Source organism: Pygocentrus nattereri, chromosome 13 (assembly GCF_015220715.1).
Source record: "Pygocentrus nattereri isolate fPygNat1 chromosome 13, fPygNat1.pri, whole genome shotgun sequence".
NCBI classification, from domain to species: Eukaryota; Metazoa; Chordata; class Actinopteri; order Characiformes; family Serrasalmidae; genus Pygocentrus; species Pygocentrus nattereri.
This window is the reverse complement of record NC_051223.1, coordinates 15,248,934-15,273,403: the sequence shown is the minus strand read 5'-3', so window position 1 is coordinate 15,273,403 and position 24,470 is coordinate 15,248,934. Positions and strand designations below refer to the sequence as shown.

The 24,470-nt window shown below is 39.5% G+C and overlaps 1 protein-coding gene across 2 annotated transcripts in view; it reads left to right on the top strand.

Moving 5' to 3' along the window:
• Positions 1-22,265, top strand: part of rnls (renalase, FAD-dependent amine oxidase) — an 86,722-nt gene extending 64,457 nt beyond the window's left edge. For both annotated transcript variants that reach the window (XM_017705579.2, XM_017705578.2), the window contains exon 7: positions 21,735-22,265. In XM_017705579.2, the coding sequence (XP_017561068.1) occupies positions 21,735-21,887 (153 nt within the window). In that variant the 3' untranslated portion in view covers positions 21,888-22,265. The remainder of the gene's footprint in view (positions 1-21,734) is intronic.
• Positions 22,266-24,470: the final 2,205 nt, after the last annotated feature.

Below are 24,470 nucleotides of genomic sequence, written 5' to 3'. Positions count from 1 at the left end.
AGGTCAGGGCACTGCGCAGACCAAGTTAAATTCTTCCATACCAAACTCACCTATGCCTGTATATACTTTGCTTTGTGCACTGGGGCAGAAAAGGGCCTCCCCAAACTGCTCCCACAAAGTTGTACACAACACAATTGTCCAAAATGTCTTGGTTTGCTGAAGCAATAAGATTTCCCTTTACTGAAACTAAGGGATTGAGGCCAACTCTTGAAAAAGAAAACACCATAATCATCTCCCTCCTCCACCAAACTTTACGCTTAGCACATTGCAGTCAGGCAGGTAATGTTCTCCTGGCATTTGTTAAGCCCAGACTCGTCCATCACACTGCCAGATAGAGAAGTGTGATTCCTCACTCCACAGAATACATTTCCCCTGCCTCAGAGTCCAATGGCAGCAAGCTTTACACTGCCCCATCCGACGCTTGGCATTGTGCTTGGTGATGTAACACTTGCATACAGATGCCAATGGAAACCTGTGCCATGAAGCTTCTGGTGCATAGTTTTTGTGCTGATGTTAATGCCAGAGGAGGTTTGGAACTCTGCAGTTACTGAGTCAACAGAACCGTTAGTGACTTTTATGCACTATGTGCCTCAGCACTTGGCGGCCCTGCTCTGTAACATGGTGGTCTATTAACACTTTCACCTTTCACTAGTTCCACTCACAGTTGATTGTGGAACATCTAAGGGAGAAGAAATATTGTGAACTGACTTGTTGCAATGGTGTCATCCTATTGCAGTATTGTGCTCAAATTCATTTAGCTCTTTAGAATGATGCATTCTTTCACAAATGTTTGTGTATGGTTCATACATTTATATATATATATATATATATATATATATATATATATATATATATATATAGATAGATAGATAGATGTGTGTGTGTGTTCTGAAGTATGCAAATTTGCAGGGTTAAAGTTCACCTCAGCGCAAAGCAAAATTCAGTGCTACCAGAAACCAATTCATTTTATGTGTTCTTGCATACCTTTCCAATGAAGTAACATGAATTTTCCATCAGACACTCATCAAAATGATTTTCTCTGTGTTTAATGTGGTATATATCTTTATAACACCACTTTTGCGCCCCTCCTGGCACTACATTGGGACCCCCAGGTTAAGAATCCCTGTCCTAGTGTGATGTGTTCTTACTAAGTTAAGGTGAACTTAGCTACAAAAAGGGTGGTTTGTGGTGTCTTCTTTCTGAAAAGTACTAAGTGGAAAAATGTTCCTCTGTCAATAAATTGTTGCTTATCACTCGCACACAAAACAAATTCTACCAGTTGAACTTTACGTTCCCTTTAAAGCCACCTCAGTTCTGCACCACTTGTACTCGTCTGACTTTTAGTCCTCTCCTGCTGCAAACAAAGCGACGCAGTGGCCTGTATATCTGAATGCCTAAATATAAGTAACTTTTTTTCCCCTAACAGCAGAGTTCTTTAAAAAGAGTCACTGTAAAACTGCTTCAAAGTACAGTATATTTGTTGTTGTTGTATTTTGTGAGTTTCAAAATGTCCATAATTAATCTACAATAGCCAAAAAGATTTATGTGAATTTGTTAGCATAGTGCTATCCCATAGAGATGTGAGCAGAAATCAGCATTATTGCAGCAATGTTTTTTGTCTTCCTTGTTTTTGACCATGTTTTGCGATTTATGGTCAAACTGAAGTCTTAACTGTGGTTCAACACAGATAAGGTGAAGAAAGGTGCTTTCACCGACTGTAGATGAGGTGTGAAGGACAACAAGAAAGACACCATTTTACAAAGCTCTCAAATTAAAAACTTTAGAGAGCAGTCTCATCCTTTTATCTGGCACATCTGGCCCCTCTGCTAAGTATGTTTGCCACTTTTAGTGCAAGTGGTGTGTTTACACTCCAATGCATTTGTTCACACAGATGCAACAGGATGTAGTGTACTGCTAATATCTGGATGATGTAGTTGATCCATGGCCATTCCACAAATTTATAGACTCTATGGAGACACCCTTTCAAAATGGCTAATGCATCAAGCTGCTATGTGTACAAATATTTTTTAAACATCTTTGTCCTTCAACATTTTTAATTTTAAAATTGGCCATTGTATGTATAGAGGCAGTTCAGATTTTTGATAAGAGGAACTGTGTGGTAAATTGTCATTTTCTATTTAGAAAAAATTGTTAGTGAGACAATAAACTTCACAAAAAATCCAGGCACTAGATAATAAAAAACATATGTGTATAGTGTATAGTGCAGTGGTGAACCGTGATCATTAGAAGTAATTAAGTTTGGGCAATAGTAAACCTGCTTTGACTACGGATTATATTTTCTGTCATTTAGGACATTGTCATTCTAGATGGTCTATAGTGATTTTTCCCACAGATTTGATCCTGCTGTTCTAAACACTAGGCGACCTCTTTTAGTTACCTCATTTAAGATACCACAGGAAAATGTAACAACTTTGCATTGTATTGTAGTACTACTCTTATTTCATTGTTAAATTTTGGTTGGAAATAAAAGGGTTACAATTTTGAAAGAGTCAACATAGAGTTTAAATATAACAAGCATGATGAAATAAACTAAAAATGTTTAGTCCCAAAGTCATTGCATTCCTCACTAGTATAGTGAGACATATAATTGTTGTTGAGATAACAGTTAGAACAGTATTGGATTATGGTGATGAAATCTATATGAATGCAGCTCCCTCGACATTGAAATCTTTAGACGCTATTTATCACAGTGCTTCATTTTATTACTGCTGACAGATCTAAAACCCATCATTGTGAGCTGTACTGTAAAGTTGGCTTGTCATCTTTATACATAAGAAGGAAGCGGCATTTTTTTATTCTTATTTATAAGGCTCTGTCGAAACATATTTAAATAAAAATAAACTATATTTTATCTATCCTTACAGTCATATCAAATGAAAAATGTATTAGAAATAATGACTGACAAGTTCTGAATGTACCATTCTCACATTCAGAATTTGAAAAGAAAGCAGGTTATGCAATGTCCCTTTAGTGTGGAACTTTCAACTAAGTGCTAAAATATAATTACTCTGACCTTTTAGGCTGTTAAAAATACTTTTAAACAATTAGGTATATGAGAGTTGTAGATATTATTTTGTGTGATTTCTGCCTAGTTTTGTTTATTTTGTTTGTTCTAATTGTTTTATAAATCAGTGGGCTTATTTGCCCCTATACATATACACACACACACACACACACACACACACAATTATACAAACATTTACTTCACAGAATTTAGCAATTGCCATGTGACTTAAAAGTCCTTTTCAAGTCATCATGTTATCATTACAGAAATACATCAGAATTATTGTCTGTTATTGTCTGGTAACTGATGATACACTGGACAATTCCTCTAAATGATGTTTCTAAAAATGTTAACATGGACCCTTATGCAGCCCTTTCTGCAGGCTTTAGAATATTCTTTGTCTCTTTCAGTCCTTTTCCATTGTTAGGGAGCAGTGTAGGGAGAAGTGAACAGAGAAAAGCTTCAGCCGCTCATGGCATTACATAACAGCAATCTAGAAGTGTGACTCGTTTAACAAATGTCACAAGTGAAGTGACTTGCTTCATGCTGTCACATGTATACAGAATCTCTCTGAGTCACTGTCCATCAAACTGCTCATGCTCAGAGGAGTGTGTAATCTCAGGATTAGGAAAAAGTGCACGTTGTAATATCAGGCTGCTTCGAAGTGTTCAGGAGATTAGGGTAGGTTTTACTGCCTCGTCACTGGCATTTAAGAAAATGTGCAATCATGACTGGTACTTAAACATGCTGATTCTATAGTTTCCCTGTACAGTTAGTAGAATGAGGTGATTCTTGGCGACTATGTGTTCACAAAGGTTGCTCCGCTGCCTGTAGCCACCCATTTCTGAATGTTTCTGCCTGTTTTCAGCTGAATTCTGGTGCTGTGTGGAGCGAAATGCATTGGATGAGGTGGAGGAGGTCAGCCCTGCTAATATCAACTTACTGCTAAAGTAAACCAAACAATTTGTTCTTGGCCACGTTTCAGCCGGAACATTTATCATTTGATTTACACACAGATTACCGTTTAAAGATACAAGAGGGAGGAGGGGGAGAAAAACGTTTTTTGGAGGCAGTGATGATAGTGCATCGTCTGTACCAATGCCTATTAAAAGCCCCAGGAAATGGATACTATTTCCTTGGCTTTAGTGCACTGCACCTCGATGTTTATCAGTTAGGCACAGTGCTGGGGCCAACAGAAGCCTCTGTAATGAGCCGTACACCAAGCAAGAATGTGCTTACCGTCTACTCTCATTAACACACTGCATTTTCACTTTTACTCTTTAAACATTGTTTAGAGAGGTCAGTGGAAGCACTTATCCTTCTAAAATTAGCAGCCTGTTTTGAATGAAACACTATTTGCCTTGAAGATTTGAGTCACATTTGCCTAGGTTTTAACATTTAGAAGTCACAAGTTATTACTGTTGTTTAAGGGAATGACAGTTTCATTACAGTATGGCAGAGCTGTGCAGTGTAAGGAAAATTTTAAGCTGCATTGCCAATATCTTAACCTCCTCTGAGGGTCCACAGTTATCATCTTTTGTTTAAAACACTATCAGAGGGGGTGGGGCTTCTGCTAGTCATGCAGTCAAGCTCAAAAAAGAGGGGGGTTGCAGTTTTTAGGAGGTATTTCATCATACAGCTGTAATTGAAAAGGTTCTGTTTGAAATTGTATATGTATCAAAACCAATACAGAAATAGATCTTTGTATAATCAAAACATGTTAATATTCTAAAATAACATATTGAATTGAGCTAATCAAAACTTGGTTTCAGAATGGAAACTCATATAAATCCTGAAAAAATAAGCCATTTTGCTACTCTACTTAAGTGTAATTACACATGCTAGATATCTCTAGCTTTTGGGAGCCTTGGAGCAGGATTATAATTTGGCTTCCATCTTGATAAAATTAGAGGCTAACTAATAAGAATGACTACCACAAGCTGTCTAAATTATATACGTGTATAACAGGCTAACATAGTAAAAATGCAAACTGTTGTTTTTTTCTTTTACAAAACAAGATGGTACACATGCCAATAAGGTATCCTCAAATTCAAATCATCATAAAATATCTTCTTTACTGTTCACAAACATAACTGTGGTGTTTAATGGGCTGAGAAATTATTTGTATAAAATTACACCATGCTTTTGTTATCACTGGCAGTAACTGTGACTTCTAAGGGTTAAACATTATAGAGAGAGGTCGTTGAAAGTGCTTATCTTTCTAGAATTAGCAGCCTGTTTTGAATGCAACGATAATTTCGTTGAAGATTTGCATCATGTAGGCTTTGTTTTTAAAGCGGTGGACTTTTGTGCACCTTTTTTTATGCCACCCATAATATAAGGGTAGCTCTTGAAGCTTAAATGTTTCACATTTAAGCAGAGTGCAACAAAGAGGCAGCCAGGCCTCACTGCAGTGAAGCTCAGAGGGAAGTGGGCGTCTTGTATTTTATACGTTGAAATTGGGAGTGTTTCCCTACGCCCACGTAGGATTTGTTTTTTTACTGGGTTTCACATCTGGGATACAAGGCCGTAACCACAGGAAAGTAATAGTCTTCCATACAAGACAGCGTACATTCCAGTGTTATTGAATGATTCTACTATAGGCATACCACCACACCATCCCCTTTGTAGCCATTTACCTCCAAGTCTATTCTAAGAAATGGCTGACGCGATTATGGTATGTCCACTAACAGCTCTATTCTTAACTTCATCTACTACCCTTGCACTGTGGATCTCTGTCAGTAATAAAATTACCACCCAGAACTTCTGACCAACTGTAGAATCTGACTGACAGATATCAGTCTCTCCTAAGGTCATTGATTCAGATCGTATACTTTGCTTATCTCTTGGCTTAACTCTTCAAGTAGGTGATTTGAAAGCAAATTTTATATGATTTTTGTCTCAGTCCTAGCTCACAAACAAGTAGAGCAATTCTGTTGAAAGTGCATATTAGGCCTGTCATCACATGATAGCAGTTATTTTTGTCAGACCACAGTTGTTAACTTTCATCATCATTTATTTTCATTGTCAAAAACTGAATGTTAATTGTGTTTTATTGATAGGGTTGAGGCCATTAATGAAACCAAAAGAAAGCACAAAATGCATTTATTGAAACACTTCATGTTTCAAACATTGTAACTGGGAGCTGTTAGACTTTTCGAGGATAGTTAAAACTAGTTTCAGTATGTTTGCTTGAAAAGTAAACATTTATCATTTATATCTTCACACTCTTATGAAAAAAATGCAAGCCTTAATCAACTGTGCACATAACACATACAACATCATTTCATTTCATTACAACCTAATTTTAGCCACTACATATCAACAGGCAGGAGGCAAGATGGCTAATCAGTCACTTTAGTCACTTTAATAGTTGCATAAAATAAACAAATTGTTCATTGCAATTATGTATGTGACTACATATACAACATAAACAAAATATATTTTTTTATGTTGTTGCTGTTTGTGTGTGTATTGAATTGAATAAGTGTGTGCGCGTGTGTATGTATGTATACACACACACACACACACACACACACTTATTCAATTCAATTCAACTTTATAGTCATTATATATATACATATATATATATATATATATATATATATATATATATTTATACACACACACATATATCTATCTATGTGTGCGTATATATATATATATATATATATATATATATATATATACACACACACACACACACTTATTCAACACATTCAGTATAATGAAACACTATTGGGTTACTTTTCCAGTGCAGTAATAAAAGATAAATAGCAAACAGTGCAAAGACAAAAAACAGTAAAAACCAAGACAAAATGTGCATAGTCAAAATGTGCATAGTCAGTAAGTACTATATATATATATATACAGGGGTTGGACAATGAAACTGAAACGTCTGGTTTTAGACCACAATAATTTATTAGTATGGTGTAGGGCCTCCTTTTGTGGCCAATACAGCATCAATTTGTCTTACGAATTACATATACAAGTCCTGCACAGTGGTCAGAGGGATTTTAAGCCATTCTTCTTACAGAATAGTGGCCAGGTCACTACGTGATGCTGGTGGAGGACAATGTTTCCTGACTCGCTCCTCCAAAACACCCCAAAGTGGCTCAATAATATTTAGATCTGGTGACTGTGCAGGCCATGGGAGATGTTCAACTTCACTTTCATGTTCATCAAACCAATCTTTCACCATTCTTGCTGTGTGTACTGGTGCATTGTCATCCTGATACACGGCACCGCCTTCAGGATACAATGTTTGAACCATTGGATGCACATGGTCCTCATGGTAGTCCTTGGCAGTGACGCGCCCATCTAGCACAAGTATTGGGCCAAGGGAATGCCATGATATGGCAGCCCAAACCATCACAGATCCACCCCCATGCTTCACTCTGGGCATGCAACAGTCTGGATGGTACACTTCTTTGGGGCTTCTCCACACCGTAACTCTCCCAGATGTGGGGAAAACAGTAAAGGTGGACTCATCAGAGAACAATACATTTCACAATACGTTTCACATTGTCCACAGCACAAGATTTGCGCTCCTTGCACCATTGAAACCGACGTTTGGCATTGGCACGAGTGACCAAAGGTTTGGCTATAGCAGCCCGGCTATGTATATTCACCCTGCTCAAAAAAATAAAGGGAACACTCAAATAACACATCCTAGATCTGAGTGAATGAAATATTCTCATTGAATACTTTGTTCTGTACAAAGTTGAATGTGCTGACAACAAAATCACACAAAAATCATCAATGGAAATCAAATTTATTAACCATTGTAGGCCTGGATTTGGAGTCACACACAAAATTAAAGTGGAAAAACACACTACAGGCTGATCCAACTTTGATGTAATGTCCTTAAAACAAGTCAAAATGAGGCTCAGTATTGTGTGTGGCCTCCACGTGCCTGTATGACCTCCCTACAACACCTGGGTATGCTCCTGATGAGGTGGCGGAGCATCCGCCAACTCCTTGACAGTCTGTGTTGCAACGTGGCGTTGGTGGATGGAGCGAGGCATGATGTCCCAGATGTGCTCAATCGGATTCAGGTCTGGGGAATGGGCGGGCCAGTCCATAGCTTCAATGCCTACATCTTGCAGGAACTGCTGACACACTCCAGCCACATGAGGTCTAGCATTGTCCTGCATTAGAAGGAACCCAGGGCCAACCGCACCAGCATATGGCATAGGGGTCTGAGGATCTCATCTCGGTACCTAATGGCAGTCAGGGTACCTCTGGCAAGCACATGGAGGCCTGTGCGGCCCTCCAAAGAAATGCCACCCCACACCATTACTGACCCACTGCCAAACCGGTCATGCTGAAGGATGTTGCAGGCAGCAGATCGCTCTCCACAGCGTCTCCAGACTCTGTCACGTCTGTCACATATGCTCAGTGTGAACCTGCTTTCATCTGTGAAGAGCACAGGGCGCCAGTGGCGAATTTGCCAATCCTGGTGTTCTCTGGCAAATGCCAAGCGTCCTGCACGTTGTTGGGCTGTGAGCACAACCCCCATCTGTGAACGTCGGGCCCTCATACCATCCTCATGGAGTCGGTTTCTAACCGTTTGTGCAGACACATGCACATTTGTGGCCTGCTGGAGGTCATTTTGCAGGGCTCTGGCAGTGCTCCTCCTGTTCCTCCTTGCACAAAGGCGGAGGTAGCGGTCCTGCTGCTGGGTTGTTGCCCTCCTACGGCCTCCTCCACGTCTCCTGGTGTACTGGCCTGTCTCCTGGTAGCGCCTCCAGCCTCTGGACACTATGCTGACAGACACAGCAAGCCTTCTTGCCACAGCTTGCATTGATGTGCCATCCTGGATGAGTGCACTGCCTGAGCCACTTGTGTGGGTTGTAGAGTCCGTCTCATGCTACCACGAGTGTGAAATCACCACCAACATTCAAAAGTCACCAAAACATCAGCCAGAAAGCATAGGTACTGAGAAGTGGTCTGTGGTCCCCACCTGCAGAACCACTGCTTTATTGAGTGTGTCTTGCTAATTGCCAATAATTTCCACCTGTTGTCTGTTCCATTTGTACAACAGCATGTGAAATTGATTGTCAATCAGTGTTGCTTCCGAAGTGGACAGTTTGACTTCACATTTACTTGGAGTTATATTGTGTTGTTTAAGTGTTCCCTTTATTTTTTTGAGCAGTATATATATATATATATATATATATATATACAGTTGTGATCAAATTTATTCAAACCCCACTGAAATAAAGTGTTTTGGCCAGTTTGACATTGATTTTGATCATTTCAGTCATCTTATTTACAATTATATAAAAGAGGCACTTATAAATTAGACAAATATAACATAACATTTATGATGAAATAACCACAAATGTCTTTTCTGTGCTCACATCATTATCAGTTTTATTCAACTCCCTAGTGACATTATTTTTTAGTACTTAGTACAACATCCTTTTCCAGTTATGACATCTTTCAAGCGTGAAACATAGCTTGACACAAGTGTCTTGCAGCGACCTATGGGTATCTTAGCCCATTCTTCATGGGCAAAAGCCTCCAGTTCAGTCACATTCTTAGGCTTGCGTGCTGCAACTGCCTTCTTTAGGTCCCACCAGAGGTTCTCAATTGGATTTAAGTCTGGTGACTGCAATGGCCACTCTAGAATGTTCCAGCCTTTCATCTTCAACCATGCTAGTGGACTGGGATGTGTGCTACGGAATATTGTCCTGTTGGAAGGTCCAACGTCTCCCAAGCCGCAGGATTGTGACTGACTCCATCACATTTTCCTCTAAGATCTCCTGGTACTGAAGGGAATTCATGGTACCCTGCACACGTTGAAGCTTTCCTGTACCCCAACAACCCCAAAGCATAATTGACCCCCCGCCATGCTTCACAGTAGGCAAGGTGTTCTTTTGTTCATAAGCCTGGTTCTTCCTCCTCCAAACATAGCGCTGGTCCATTGGCCCAAACAGTTCTAATTTAGTTTCATCTGACCACAGTACACTGTCCCAAAACTTTTGTGGCTTGTCCACATGACTTTTGGCATACTGCAGTCGACTTTTCTTGTTCTTTGGAGTCAGCAAGGGGGTGCGTCTGGGAGTTCTGGCATGGAGGTCTTCGTTATGCAGTGCGCGCCTTATTGTCTGAGCTGAAACTTTGGTGCCCACATCTGACAGGTCTTTTTTCAGTTCCTTAGCAGTCACGCGGGGATTTTTCTCCACATTACGCTTCAGGTAGAGCACAGCAGTCGCAGTCAGGATCTTCTTTCTGCCACGACCAGTTAGCGTTTCCACTGTGCCCTTTAACTTGAACTTGCGATTGATACTTCTGATAGTGTCTCTTGGAATATTTAACAACTTCGCAATCTTCTTATATCCATTGCCATTCTTGTGAAGAGAAATAACCTCTTCTTGTGTCTTCTGGGACCATTCTCTTGCCTTCACCATGCTTGTAAACACACCAGTAGATGTCTAGAAGGAGCTGAGTATCACAGTTCTTTTAAATCTGCCTAATTGGTGCTTATTATGCTTGATTGCTGCTCGTTGACATCCACAGGTGGTTTTAATACATGATTGAAAACACTGGAATGAACCTCTGTTCTTAAGAGTGGTAGTCATAAAGGGGTTGAATAATTGTGTCAATGAAGAAATCACAAAAAGGCCATTTAATACTTTATGACAAAAACAATTGATGCTATTTTAGTTGCATTTAGTTCTTTAACAAGTCCTTGTAAGATTTAATTATGAACGCAATTACACATGTGCACTGAATTCCATAAAACCCTTCACAGCATTGGGGGTTGAATAAATTTGATCACAACTGTATATATACACACACACACACACATATTTCCTGGATCAGGGTTTGTCATGGCGGAAGACCTTGTGTAGTCTAGGGATCTTTAGAAGTCCTTAGAAGTCGTCTGGAGCAGTATTCTCCTGGTAAGGTCTTCTTAGGTGAACAGGTCTGGAATGTAGAAACAGACTAACTCGATCCAGAGTCCCCCCATGATTAGGGGACACAAGAGACTGTGTACCCTGCCCGGGAGAGGGTTACCGGAACCTAACCCTGGATACAGGCCTGGGGGTAGAGTTCCACGACGAGCACCTAGTGGCCAGGCTGTTCATGTAACCTAGCCAGCATCAGCCTGAAAAGGCAACATGTGGGCCACCACCTGCAAGACCCAGCATGGGGGGGCGAGTGCAGCGGGGAGATCTTTGGCAGCATGGACCCTTGCAGTGGAAACTAGCTCTTGGCACTGGTGGGGAAGGAGGTTGAGAGGTAGAACTAGTTGGGCTTACATCCACCCACAGAATTGGCTTTGGAACCAAACTCCTTGATAGGGCTTAGTCTCTCTCCTACTCAGGAGTTTCACAGGGTGAGAGGTGCATAGGAGTTTCCCAACACAGTCTACATGTGTTTTGTTGACTTGAAGATCTCCTGTGTGGGGTCATCCAAAAGTATGGGGTGCCGGGGCCTCTATTCCGGGCCATTCAGTCTTTGTATGCCAAAGTGATAGTTGTGTCCGGCATTAAGTCAAGCTCATTCATTGTGACTGTTGGACTCTCTGCTGTTTGCTGATGATGACGTCCTTTTGGCTTTATCTCATGGATGCCTCAAGAGCTAACTGGAGCAGTTTGCAGCTGAGTGTGAACCAGTTGGTATGCGGATCAGCAACTCCAAGTCTGAGTCCTGATCCTAGCCCAGAAAATGATGTCATGCCCACTCCAGGGAGAGGGAAAAGACCTGCCCCTGCTGGAGGAGTTTACAGTGGGGAAAAAAGTATTTAGTCAGTCACCAATTGTGCAAGTTCTCCCACTTAAAAAGATGAGAGAGGCCTGTAATTGACATCATAGGTAGACCTCAACTATGAGAGACAAAATGAAAAAAAAAATTCAGAAAATCACATTATCTGCTTTTTAAAGAATTTATTTGCAAATAATGGTGGAAAATAAGTATTTGGTCACCTACAAACAAGCAAGATTTCTGGCTGTCACAGACCTGTAACTTCTTCTTTAAGAGGCTTCTTTGTCCTCCATTCATTACTTGTTTTAATGGCACCTGTTTGACCTTGTTATCTGTATAAAAGACACCTGCCCACAACCTCAAACAGTCACACTCCAAACTCCACTATGATGAAGACCAAAGAGCTGTTGAAGGACACCAGAAACAAGATTGTAGACCTGCACCAGGCTGGGAAGACTGAATCTGCAATAGGCAAGCAGCTTGGTGTGAAGAAATCTACTGTGGGAGCAATAATCAGAAAATGGAAGACCTACAAGACCACTGCTAATCTCCCTCGATCAGCCCACGGGCTGAGATCTTGCGTGGAGCCAAAATGATCACAAGAACGGTGAGCAGAAATCCCAGAACCACACAGGGGGACCTAGTGAATGACCTGCAGAAAGCTGGGACCAATGTTACAAAGGCTACTGTCAGTAACACACTACGCCGCCAGGGACTCAGATCTTGCAGTGCCAGACAGGCACTTCAAACTTCAGACGAGCACGTCTGAAGTTTGCTAGAGAGCATTTGGATGTTCTGGAACAGTATTGGGAGAATGTCATATGGTCAGATGAAACCAAAGTAGAACTGTTTGGTACAAACACAACTCGTCGTGTTTGGAGGAGAGTGAATGCTGAGTTGCATCCAAAGAACACCATACCAACTGTGAAGCATGGGGCTGGCAACATCATGCTTTGGGGCTGTTTCTCTGCAAAGGGACCAGGACGACTGGTCCGTGTACATGAAAGAATGAATGGGGCCATGAATTGTGAGATTTTGAGTGCAAACCTCCTTCGGCAAGGGCATTGAAAATGAAACATGGCTGGGTCTTTCAGCATGACAATGATACCAAGCACACTGCCAGGGCAACAAAGGAGTGGCTTCGTAAGAAGCATTTCAAGGTCATGGAGTGGCCTAGCCAGTCTCCAGATCTCAACCACATAGAAAACCTTTGGAGGGAGTTGAAAGTCCGTGTTGCACGCTGACAGCCCCAAAACATCACAGCTCTGCATGGAGGAATGGGCCAACATACCAGCAGCGGTGTGTGCCAACCTTGTAAAGACCTCTGTCATTGCCAACAAAGAATATATAACAAAGTATTGAGATGAACTTTTGTTATTGACCAAATACTTATTTTCCACCATTATTTGCAAATAAATTCTTTAAAAATCAGACAATGTGATTTTCTCATTTTTTTCCCTCATTTTGTCTCTCATACTTGAGGTCTACCTATGATGTCAATTACAGGCCTCTCTCATCTTTTTAAGTGGGGGAACTTGCACAATCGGTGACTGACTAAATACTTTTTTTCCCCACTGTAAGTATCTTGGAATCTTGTACATGAGTGATGGGAAAAGGGATTGTGAGATTGGCTGCAGATGGGGACAGGTGGTAGCAGTAATGCAGTTGCTGTACTAGACTGTAGTGGTGAAGAGGGAGCTGAGCCATAAGGCAAAGCTCTCTGTTTATCGGTCGGTCTACATCCCAATTCCTGGGGTCCCCTGGAATGAGCTGGAGGAAGTTGCATGAGAATGGGTTGTCTGGGATTTTCTGCTCTTCCAAATGCTGCCGCGACCCTATTTGGATTAAACGGTTTGAAATGGTAAAGATGATCATGATGGTGGTGATTATAAAGAGGATGATCACCAAGAAATGTAGTTGATTTAGAGTGCAAGCAACTGTGGACAGCTGAAGGAGGACAGGAACTTTGTCACTCATCATTGCAAAATTTTGTTGTATAATAATGAGAATATCATAATATGGTAAAGCAAAATCCTATACCTTATAAGACACATCTATACCTATACCTTATAAGACACATCTCTTCACACAGCACTTAAATGAACATTGAATTAAGTATTGTTTGCAATATATTGTGCTCCACTTGAATATCATATTTTATTGTATTGCACTGTGTTTTGTAGTTTACTTTATTGTTGAATGCACTGTGTATTGTAGTTTATTATATTGCATGGCACTGCATGGCACAGAGTTTTGTGCTCAACTCTGTTCCTTTTTTCTGGGTATCTACACTGACTTTTGAATCTAGCAGTACCTGAACTTAGGACTGTCTTTTTCTCTAACCTATTGGTAACTAGCAAAGATACTTTCTCTAGATAGACAAATCACTTCTTGTAAGATGCTCTGGATAAGAGCGTCTGCTTAATGCTGTAAATGTAAATGTAAAGTGTTGTTTGCACACTAAAGTCCCAACAAATCTGCTAATCATCAAAAGCAGTGCCACACATTTGTTTCCCACACTAGATTTAATACTGTTAACACAAGACACAGACATTTGAAGCATCACCTCTAAACGTCCTTTCTCAAAACAAACCCGCACGGAAAATGGGGCAGGAAATAAAGTTGTCAGAACTATTAGACTAAGAAATGGTGGAGGAGTTTTGCTGAGGAACATGGAATGTCAAACACTATCCCAAACATGCTAAAACATTCTATCCTGGTCCTCGGGATGTTTGGCCGTAATGTTTCTAACTTAGCATCTTTTTAGAACTTAGTGACAAAACTATAATTTTTTCTGGGCAAACCATAGCTACTTTCCATAGAAGAGAGTCGTCAGTACTGTCAGACAAGAGAGATGTTCTCTGTGTCTGTTCTGTCCAGTGAGTGGCAGCGGAGCAAAGCATCACATTCGGTCCGCACGGCAGCTTACATAGACAGGAATGAGCTGTGCATGTGCAGACACTGTTGCCAAGGACCAGACACTAATCCGTATTGTTTGCTTTGACTTTATTTTACCTTAATTTAGTTTAATTTGATCATTTTGACCATTATCACTGTCTTATCACTTATTATTGGACTGTAAACAAACATCCTTCTTGTGCTTTATCACCTAGACAGAGGCTGTGCACTGTGAGAAGAGAAAAAATAAAAAAAGATATTCTGTCGCTTCTAACTTTCTCTCTGAGCGATCATTTTACATGTAAGTATAGCTTAAATCACAGCATAGCCATTGTCTTTAAATTATGTATATAGTGATATTGTCAGATGATATTGCGGTCATAAAATCTGAATTTTAGCAGTGCAGAGAAGGAGCATGGAAACAGCATGGAAGTGACTGCTGGTTAACATATAGTCTTATTGCGTTGCATTTCAGTCACTATTTCATACTCATCCTGTTGTCTGACAACAGAAACAGAAAATATATATAAAATGAGCTTTACTGGGAATTCAGTAGTGCTAAAATACAGTATATACAACCACAGAGAGTAGGGAACCAACTAGATGTAAATATCGGACAAAATCTGACACTGCGCAGAACGTAAATATGATGTGGTGACGTCGCAAATAATTAACACAATTTCAAAAAAGTTGCGACTTTTTGAGCAGGCTTTAGCTGCTTCCCATTGAACATAGTTGTGAATACCAGGGGTGCTGTTTTTGTAGTTTTTGATTCATTTATGTGGAACACCTCACAGACAGAATAATTAACCAACAGACTTAAGGTTGCTTTAAGGTAAGCTAAACTTTATGTGGGTTACTGTGTTTTCTAAAAATTAAATATGATCAATAATGCTACGGGAATATATTTGGATTAGTTAGCTAACTAGTTAGCGTTTGTTAATTTAGCTGCCGACAGTCAGTTTAATCACTCAAACCAGTTAGATTAAACAGGACTGTACATTGCTCACATTAGTGACTGAAACGTTGCATGTAAATTTAAACATTAATGTACTTGTACACATGCCACTTTTGTAAAGTTTCATTGCTGAAAGATCTCTGCAAACGACATCTAACATTGCTCTGACTTGCTCCAGCTTTAGCATTAACCTATCTGAAGGTGTTGCTTTTGTTGCTAAAACCTTATTGTTAGGCTTCAAGATCCTACCAATTTAAAGTTTAAGTAACAGATGATTTTGTCAGCTCTTAAACATGTATGTCTGCACTGAACATCTTGTAAAGGCAGTCGATGTCTGAATGAAGAATGTTTCGAATGCTCTCCTCTGTGTGCTTATAAATTTGCTCTGTACTCGTGTACTTTTTACAGTGCCATAATTTCCTGTATTTTTTGCATATTTGTCACACTAAATGGTTTCGGATCCTCAACTAAACTGTAATATGACACAAGGAGAACATGAGGAACCACAGTTTTTAATGTTCATTTGTTGAGGGGAAAAAAGTTTTGCAACATCTGTCACCAAATTTGAAAGCCCCAAACTTAATTCACCCACAGTGGAAACTTTTGTTTCTTTTTGAGCCTTCTGAGGAGGCTTGCTTTTGTGCTTAAGATTGTTGTCTTACTGCTATCTGAGCTTGATCAAGCTTCAGATCACAGACTGATGACTAGGCATTCTCCTGCATGGTTTTCATGGTTCTGTCAATTATGGCAAGTCTGTTTCATTTAAATTAATGAATGATTCATTTAAACTGTATTTAATGTTTACTCAGGTTGTCTTCACTGACAATCTGAAACAATTATGTTTGACAAATATTAAACAATAGAAGAAATCAGGTGGGGTAAATACTATGTCACACTACTGTAGTCTGATAGTACAAGTGTTACAGATGCACATTGCCTGTAGTGAAAGTTTGATGGGCATAGCAGCAAGAAAGTGCTCTCTTATAATTGAGGGGGCAGGCGTGGGCTGGAGGTTAGGGATCTGGCCCTGTGACCGGAAGGTTGCCGGTTCGATCCCCAATGCCGACAGTCCATGACTGAGGTGTCCTTGAGCAAGACACCCAACCCCCAACTGCTCCCCGGGCGCCGTGGATTGGGCTGCCCACCGCTCCGGGCAAGTGTGCTCACTGCCCCCTAGTGTGTGTGTTCACTAGTGTGTGTATGTGGTGTTTCACTTCACAGATGGGTTAAATGCGGAGGTGGAATTTCCCCGTTTGTGGGATCAAAAAATTATCACTTAATCACTTAATTATGTTGTTAAGGATATTAAGTACTCAGCCTTCAGTTTAAACAAAACCTGGTTCTTACCTTATCTGTTAGCTCGGTAGTTCATGTGAGCAGCATAACAGTTCATTCACAACACAACTGTTTTGAGTGTCTTGGCGCATTAATATAGAATTTAGTTGTGAGTATTTTGCAGCAGCTTCTAATGTAGCTCAGCCCCTCAGATTTTAAGACTGTAACTACCTGTTATACTTGTAATTACTTGATTACATATTTATGAATGTACATTTACATTTGTAGGGCAATATGTAATTATATGTCGTCACTGTCAAAAGAATTGTCTTGAAATTTCATGATGAATGTAAAAAAAAAGTAAAATGGAACTATTTTGAAAACAGTTACTTTTAAAACAGTCTCTTCGCATTGACTTACATTACAAGTGAAGAACATTTTTGCCCTCGCCTGTGAAGTTAACATTTTGGATATACTTTTGTTTATTTATTTATTTATTTCCCCCATTTATTTATTTAACACCAACGGTATGTAAAAACAACTCTAGTTCTTATGAACACACATGCATGCTCATTGTGATTGAAAGTTTAGGACTCACACTTTTGATGGAATGTCTCTGCCTGTTTCAGTAAGCTACGAGTGAGAAATAATTAATATGAAATTACACCATGCATTTGATAGCTCTGGTGATAACAGTGACTTGTAAAGGTTAATGAGATTTAAAAATGATTCATCTCAGTTTAGATTGTCCCATCCCTGTCTGCCCTGATAAACCCACTCGGTCATTACCGCTTTGACTTGTAGTTCAGAATACCAGTATAGCTGGACAAGCCTCTGTGGCTTTTATCGTATGACCATTTATCATATGACTCATGATTTTATTTACTGGGTTGGTCATTCCCTCAACCTTTGTTGGTTTAATTCACAAGCCGTTAGTGGAAATCTGAGTCCAAACCTCTGCTCAGTGTAAAGCATGAGTCAAACCCATCTGTCAGGCATGGCCCAGGTGTCTGCACTTGGTGAGGCAATGTATCGTCAGCTTCAGCCTGTAGGCCAAGCTCGCAATCAGGCCATTGATATCTGCGGTCTGCTGAGCCAATTCGAAACATAGCGAGTGGCCTCCGCCCTGCTGAGGCAGACCCACCCTGCAGGCAGACGGACGGAGCTAGATGGCTGTTGCAAATGACAGAGATAAGAGAGGAGCTTTCTGATTATGAGTTCTGATCCATCTCTTTACGTCACTACAACAGTCTCATATACTGTTCAGTGTCTCATTGGAGACTTACAGAGAAAATGCTCAGAGATATGGGGACAAAATTCTAAAATTTTGCTAAAAAAAAAACAGTTGAATGCAAAAATCTGGAAACTGGTCATATTAATAATTGTTGGCATTTACACTGTAGATTAAGTATTAGAAGATATTTGTTTTATTTAATATTTCTAATATAATATCTAATAAATACTAAGTAATAAATAATAATCTGTGATTGTCTAATTATAGTAATTATTGTCAGCCTTGATATTTGATCACCACTTTTGACATATGAGGCATTCTAAATGTTTATTTTCTCATAACTTCTATAATATTATAACAGTCAAGATTTACAGCTATCTCATTTATTATAGAATCATCTCCAGCTCTTCATCATTTTGGGCACATTTAATTTTTGTTTTTAATTTTAAGAATTATTTCAAACATATGAAGTTATATTTTACATCTTGACATCATATATTAAGAATTTTATCACATTTATTCATATTAGAATCATTTTATATGAAATAACAGACACATTACATAAAATTTCAACAATTACACTTATCATACACAGCTATATGCAGACGTTAACCAAAAAATGTGTGTGTGTGTATGTGTGTGTGTGTGTGTGTATATATATATATATATATATATATATAGTTGGGCTCAGCCCCTTAGATATATATATATATATATATATATATATATATATATATATATATATATAATATGTGTTGCCAAAAGTATTCACTCACCCATCCAAATCATTGAACTCAGGTGGTCAAGTGTTTAAAACCAAGCAGCTAGGCCTGCAGACTGCTTCTACAACCATTTCTTTTAGAATGCCACCTGTGCAACAAGTCCAGACATGAAATTTTCTCACTACTAAATATTCTACAGACAACTGTCATTGCTATTATAACAAAGTGAAAGCGGTTTGGAACAACAGCAACTCAGCCGCAAAGTGGTAGGTCACGAAAAATGACAGTGGATGCTGAGGCTCGTAGTGTGCAGAGGTCGCCAACTTTTTGCAATCAATCAATCAATCAATCAGTCACTGCAGACCTCCAAACTTCATGTGGCCTTCAGATTAGCTCGAGAAGAGTGCATAGAGAGCATCATGGAATGGGTTTCCAGGGACAGCCCCTTCATGTTCCAACATGACTGCATACCAGTGTGCAAAGCAAGGTCCATAATGACATCGATGAGCGAGTTTGGTGTGGAAGAACTTGACTGACCTGCACAGAGTCCTGACCTCAACCTGATAGAATACCTTTGGGATGAATTAGAGCGGAGACTGTGAGCCAGGACTTCTCGTCCAACATCAGTGTCTGACCTCACAAATGCGCTTCTGGAAGTCATGGGGCAGTCATGGGCTGGAGGTTAGGGAAGTACATGTACTTGATTACAGTATATGACTGAGTTGTCCTTGAGCAAGGCGCTTAACCTCCTACTGCTCCCCAGGTTCTCCGGGCGCCACCGCTCTGGACAAATGTACTGACTGCCCCCTTGTGTGTGTGTGCTCACTAGTGTGTATGTGGTGTTTCACTTCATGGACGGGTTAAATGCGGAGGTGAAATTTTCCCGTTGTGGGACTAATAAGGGTCACTTAATCTTAAAAAAAAGTATTGTCCCATAAACACATTCCTAAACCTTGTGGAAAGCACAGAAGAGCTGAAGTTGTAATAGCTGTAAAGGGTGGACCGACATCATATCACACCGTATGCATTAAGAATGGGATATCACTCAAGTTCATAAACATGTGAAAGCAGATGAGTGAATACTTTTGGATATATATATATATATATATATATATATATATATATATATATATATATATCCAAACATAAACATATATATGTTTATAATATGTTTATAAGTTAACACATTTTCTACAGGGAACATGGCATTTTTCAGTATATTAGGAAAATTTGATTGTAAAATATGCCATAATTTTGGGCCTTTTTTCAGTATGTTAAATTTAGCAAATAAACAGTAATCGTGTATTAAAATGTGTAGATGTGTCGTCTCTGTAAAGGATACCTATTTATGTTCACTTGAAAAAAACGTCATATGACCAGGGGCTCCCAAACATTGGCAAGGTGCACCTGGTAGGTTTACAGTTACTGACTGTAGCTAATCCTTAACTGCACGGCTTATCACCCACCCTCTGCCCCACCCATCAATGGAAAAAAAACATCACTGTCCAGATATCATTGGGATGTGGTCATTTTCAGCACAGCAGTGATACTGATGTGGTAATAGAATGGTAGTGTGAGTGGTGCTGCTACAAGTATATGCAGTTTTGGAGTGAGAATAGTCCACAAACATCCAGCTCAGTGTGATCCTGTGGATAGATATGGACCACTGATAATGAGCTAGAAATGACTAAGACAAGCTGTGCATCAACAGATGAACTACGGTCTCTAACTTTACATTTACAAGGTCGACCAGATTTTTTTCTGTGTTCTAGATCATTCATGGAAATGTATACATCAGCATAGGTGAATTGTTCTACTGAATTTGGTCAGAGTTTAAAACATTTCAGACTTTTAACTTACTTGGACTTCAAACTAAAATCCTTCTGCTTTGAATGAGCCTGTACCTTAAGTATGGTTATTATTTTTAAAAAAATGATTGAATATTCCTTTTTGTCACTAAGAAATAAATCATAACACTACTGAAACCTTACCAAATGTTTCACTAGTCAATGTTTAAACTCATTTTGAGCAGAACTACAGTGCTATCCAGTACATGACTAGCAGCTTCAACTCAGCTTCAAATAGTTGCACATAAAATTATTGAAAAAAAGTCACTAAACCACAAAAAGAATTTACTTAATTCCAGAAAGATATGTGTATCGGTAGTGGCAGTTTTTTAAGTTACCTGCTGATTTACTGAAGTTGGGACAAATTTACTTCAAAACAGTGGAATCTAACAGCTCACCATGTGTCCCTGAGGAACACGGATGCAGTCTCATGTCCTGCTCTAAAATGCATGGGTTTTGCAAAAAGTAAGGCTATAATAATATTAATATAATAATATAATTTTTATTTAAAATGGTCTATATATATATATACATCTCAACTGTTATGCTGTTTCAGAATGTTTTGATCAAGTAAACTAAGCTTATGTACTTTATTAAAGTTGAAATGCCCCTTTTTATTTTCTGTTTCCTTAAAATTTCACCATCACGATTTTTTCACATGTAAAGAACCCCATTCTGCCATATGAAAAAGTTAATACATCCTCTACAGAGAACACACTTAAATATCACATTTTTCTGCTAATTGTAGTGCACAATTTTGATTTGTTTGCTGAGTTTAACATAATGGGAGAAAAAAGAGAAAATGTAAAATGTGCTATAACTTTTGCACAGGCAGTATTTTGTTAATTTTTTTAAAATTTCTGTTACAATATGAGTCAGCTACAGAAAAGGAGCTTTCCAGTTTTCAGTGCAAACGAGATGTAGGTTATCTGGGACAAGCGAGCGTACAGCCCCGCTCAATAGCAGCAAAAGATGGAGGTTGCATCAGCTATTGGAAGGCGGATCGTTAGTGCAGCACTAATGCCTCGCGCGCTCGATTGTGTTGTTCCCTAATTAGGTGACGGGATCGGTGACTGACTGCCCAGGGCAAATCACGCTGCTCTCCAAGCCTCTGCTGGTGTGTGGGGGCGACGCCTTCACACACTCTAATTTCGACGGCTGCGTCGAGTCTGCCCTGAAGGTCTTCGAGGTTCTGAAGTCGTCCCTCTGAAGCTTTTTTTTTTTTTTGAGAAGCAAGGAACTGGCTGAGAATTTACCAGCAATTAGGCCCCACCCATTTCCGGAAGTGCTGTACAACGCACAGCAAGACTTTTTTCTCATTCATGGCCATGCAGACACGTTTTTGTTGCAAAACCAATTATACTGTCTGCTCCAGATTCAGAGGGATTAAGAAGAAGACTGAATGAAGTGTGAAGTATGAGTAGCAGAGAAAAAAAGCTGATCCCTTAATTTGGTGTTATATAGGGCAACACTGAGCTCCGCAAGCGGGCCTTAAACCACGTTGTATATGTTAAATGTGCCATAATTCTATTCATGTGTTCCTGACCGGCTCTCGGGTTTAAGATGAAATAAAAATTTAAAAAAAGGATCTTGCTTGTTTGTCTTTCTTCATTGGTCATTGGTGTTCCATGCAAAGCTTAAAAGATAATTCATGTAAATCAGACTCATAGTGTGTTTATGGGAGTGTGTGTGCTGTGGGGGAGTGATGGGCTGCCGCTCTGGGATGCTTCTGAGAGGAGAGAAAGCAGCCACTGACCGACTTGCACAGCTTAACGGCGCTGCAGCTGGGCCATAATCTGGGACAAACTGTTTGGCAGGCTGGATGGGGAGAGAGCCCCTTTTAATCCAGCCATAATTACGGGCCGGTGGGCCCCAGGCCCACTGCACAGCTGGGCGTACCCACCCCATGATCTCTATCATGTTCTCTCTTTCACCATCTATCTCTCTCTCTCTCTCTCTCTCTTTTCCCATCCCCCATCCCCGTCCCACTGCTAATGTCAGCCACAGCGCCACACTAGGATTATATTACACTCTCATCCCACCCCTCTGGAGATTGTACTACATCATGACGGTGGGGGGGGGGGTGGAGAACAGTATGTATTACTTAGCCAGACATCCAGACATACTCTTATTTAGAGGACTAATAGACATGCTATGCATTATCTGAATGAATGCGTGTATGATTTATAATAGAATATTCCAGCTCTGTCTGCTGCATTACTGCTGATTACAATTATAGTAATTCTAACATTTCCTTAGACATGGGTTAAAAAAAACATTGACTTGAAACACAGTAACAATGGAACCAGTAGGCTGCTATTATAAATGCTTTGAGTCAGTAGGCTTTCTCTTGTTTTGCAAAGTACATGAAAATTATTGTCTGTGATAATAAAACATATACTACAGATGCGGTACACAGAAATTAGATTGAACAACATTAGAGTATTCCTTTATTTTTTCCTCTGAGGTCCATAACATATATAGTCCAAAAGTCTGAGACCACTGGTGAAAGTATCTTAGTGACAGCATGTACTCAAGCTGGACAAGTTTGCACAAAAGCCTTTGATAAGTAGATTGAATCCACCTGAGAGTCATCTGAGCATGTATATGAATGGAAAGAATAAGACAAAAAATCAAACCTTTTTGTACAAAGGCTTTTACGTAGTCTTTTACATAATTTGCTTCAGTTTGAATAGTGAATAGCAAAATTTCAAGTATTTCATCTTTTTTAAATTCTCATAACTTTTCTTTGTTTTGAAGTATTTCAAGATTCCTAAACTATTTGTTTATTTCCGAGTTTCATTGGAAAAAAAAAAGATTTCCAGTGTGGTCTCAGGTTTTTGGACTCCAATGTATGTGGGTTTATGTAACAAAAACAGCCCTAAGCTCTGTTTACAATACCAGACTGAAGGGGCACAAACTGATTTTTTGCCTTAATGTGACACAGAACAAACACTGTTTATAACATCATCATAAATGGGTGGGGCTAAATAGCTGTAGGTTAAATAGGAGGATATATATAAATATGTTGGTTTTCACAATATAACAGAATATAATGAATTCGAAAGCCATTTTTGCCGCATAGTTCCATATCTAGACTGTATGGACTTGGGAATGAACAGTATGCTCTGAAACTTTGCATATTGCATTAAACTCTTATTTCAAAAGGGCAAGGAAAAATGAGATTTACATGATATGGGCCACTTTATCAGTGTTCTGCACCAGACAGCTTACACTGGCTTGTCTGACTGGCAAGGAAATTTGTGTATATATGGCAGTTGTCATTCAGAAATATGCTGTGATTGGTTGACCTACTTCTATACATCAGCACTGTGAAGAGACGGTCATCCGTACATGTTCTTGAGCACAAACACAATAGCAAGGTTAATCATATGAGGCAGGCCAGCAGTATGAAAGTGAATAAAGTCACACTGTAATGGGTAAAGAGGCCTGAAAAGTGAAGGACGGCCAAACTTGTCTGTTTGTTTTACATCCTGTAGACATATAGGTCAGGATAGTGAAAGGAATACTCTCACATTTTTAGTGTAATTTCTATCTGCCACATCTATGCCTTTCATTACCACTGACAATTATTCCTGTTTACCTAGTAAATGAAAAGAAAACCTGTTGGCTCAAAACACATACTTGCTCATTGGCTTCTCTTGGCTTCTGTTCAATTCTACTGAGTGTTAGTCAATGTGTTTGAAGTTTCTTTTACTAAATACAGTAAATCCATGGTAAATCAACAGTATATTACAGATGTGGCAGACATACAGCTGTATGCAATTTTTTT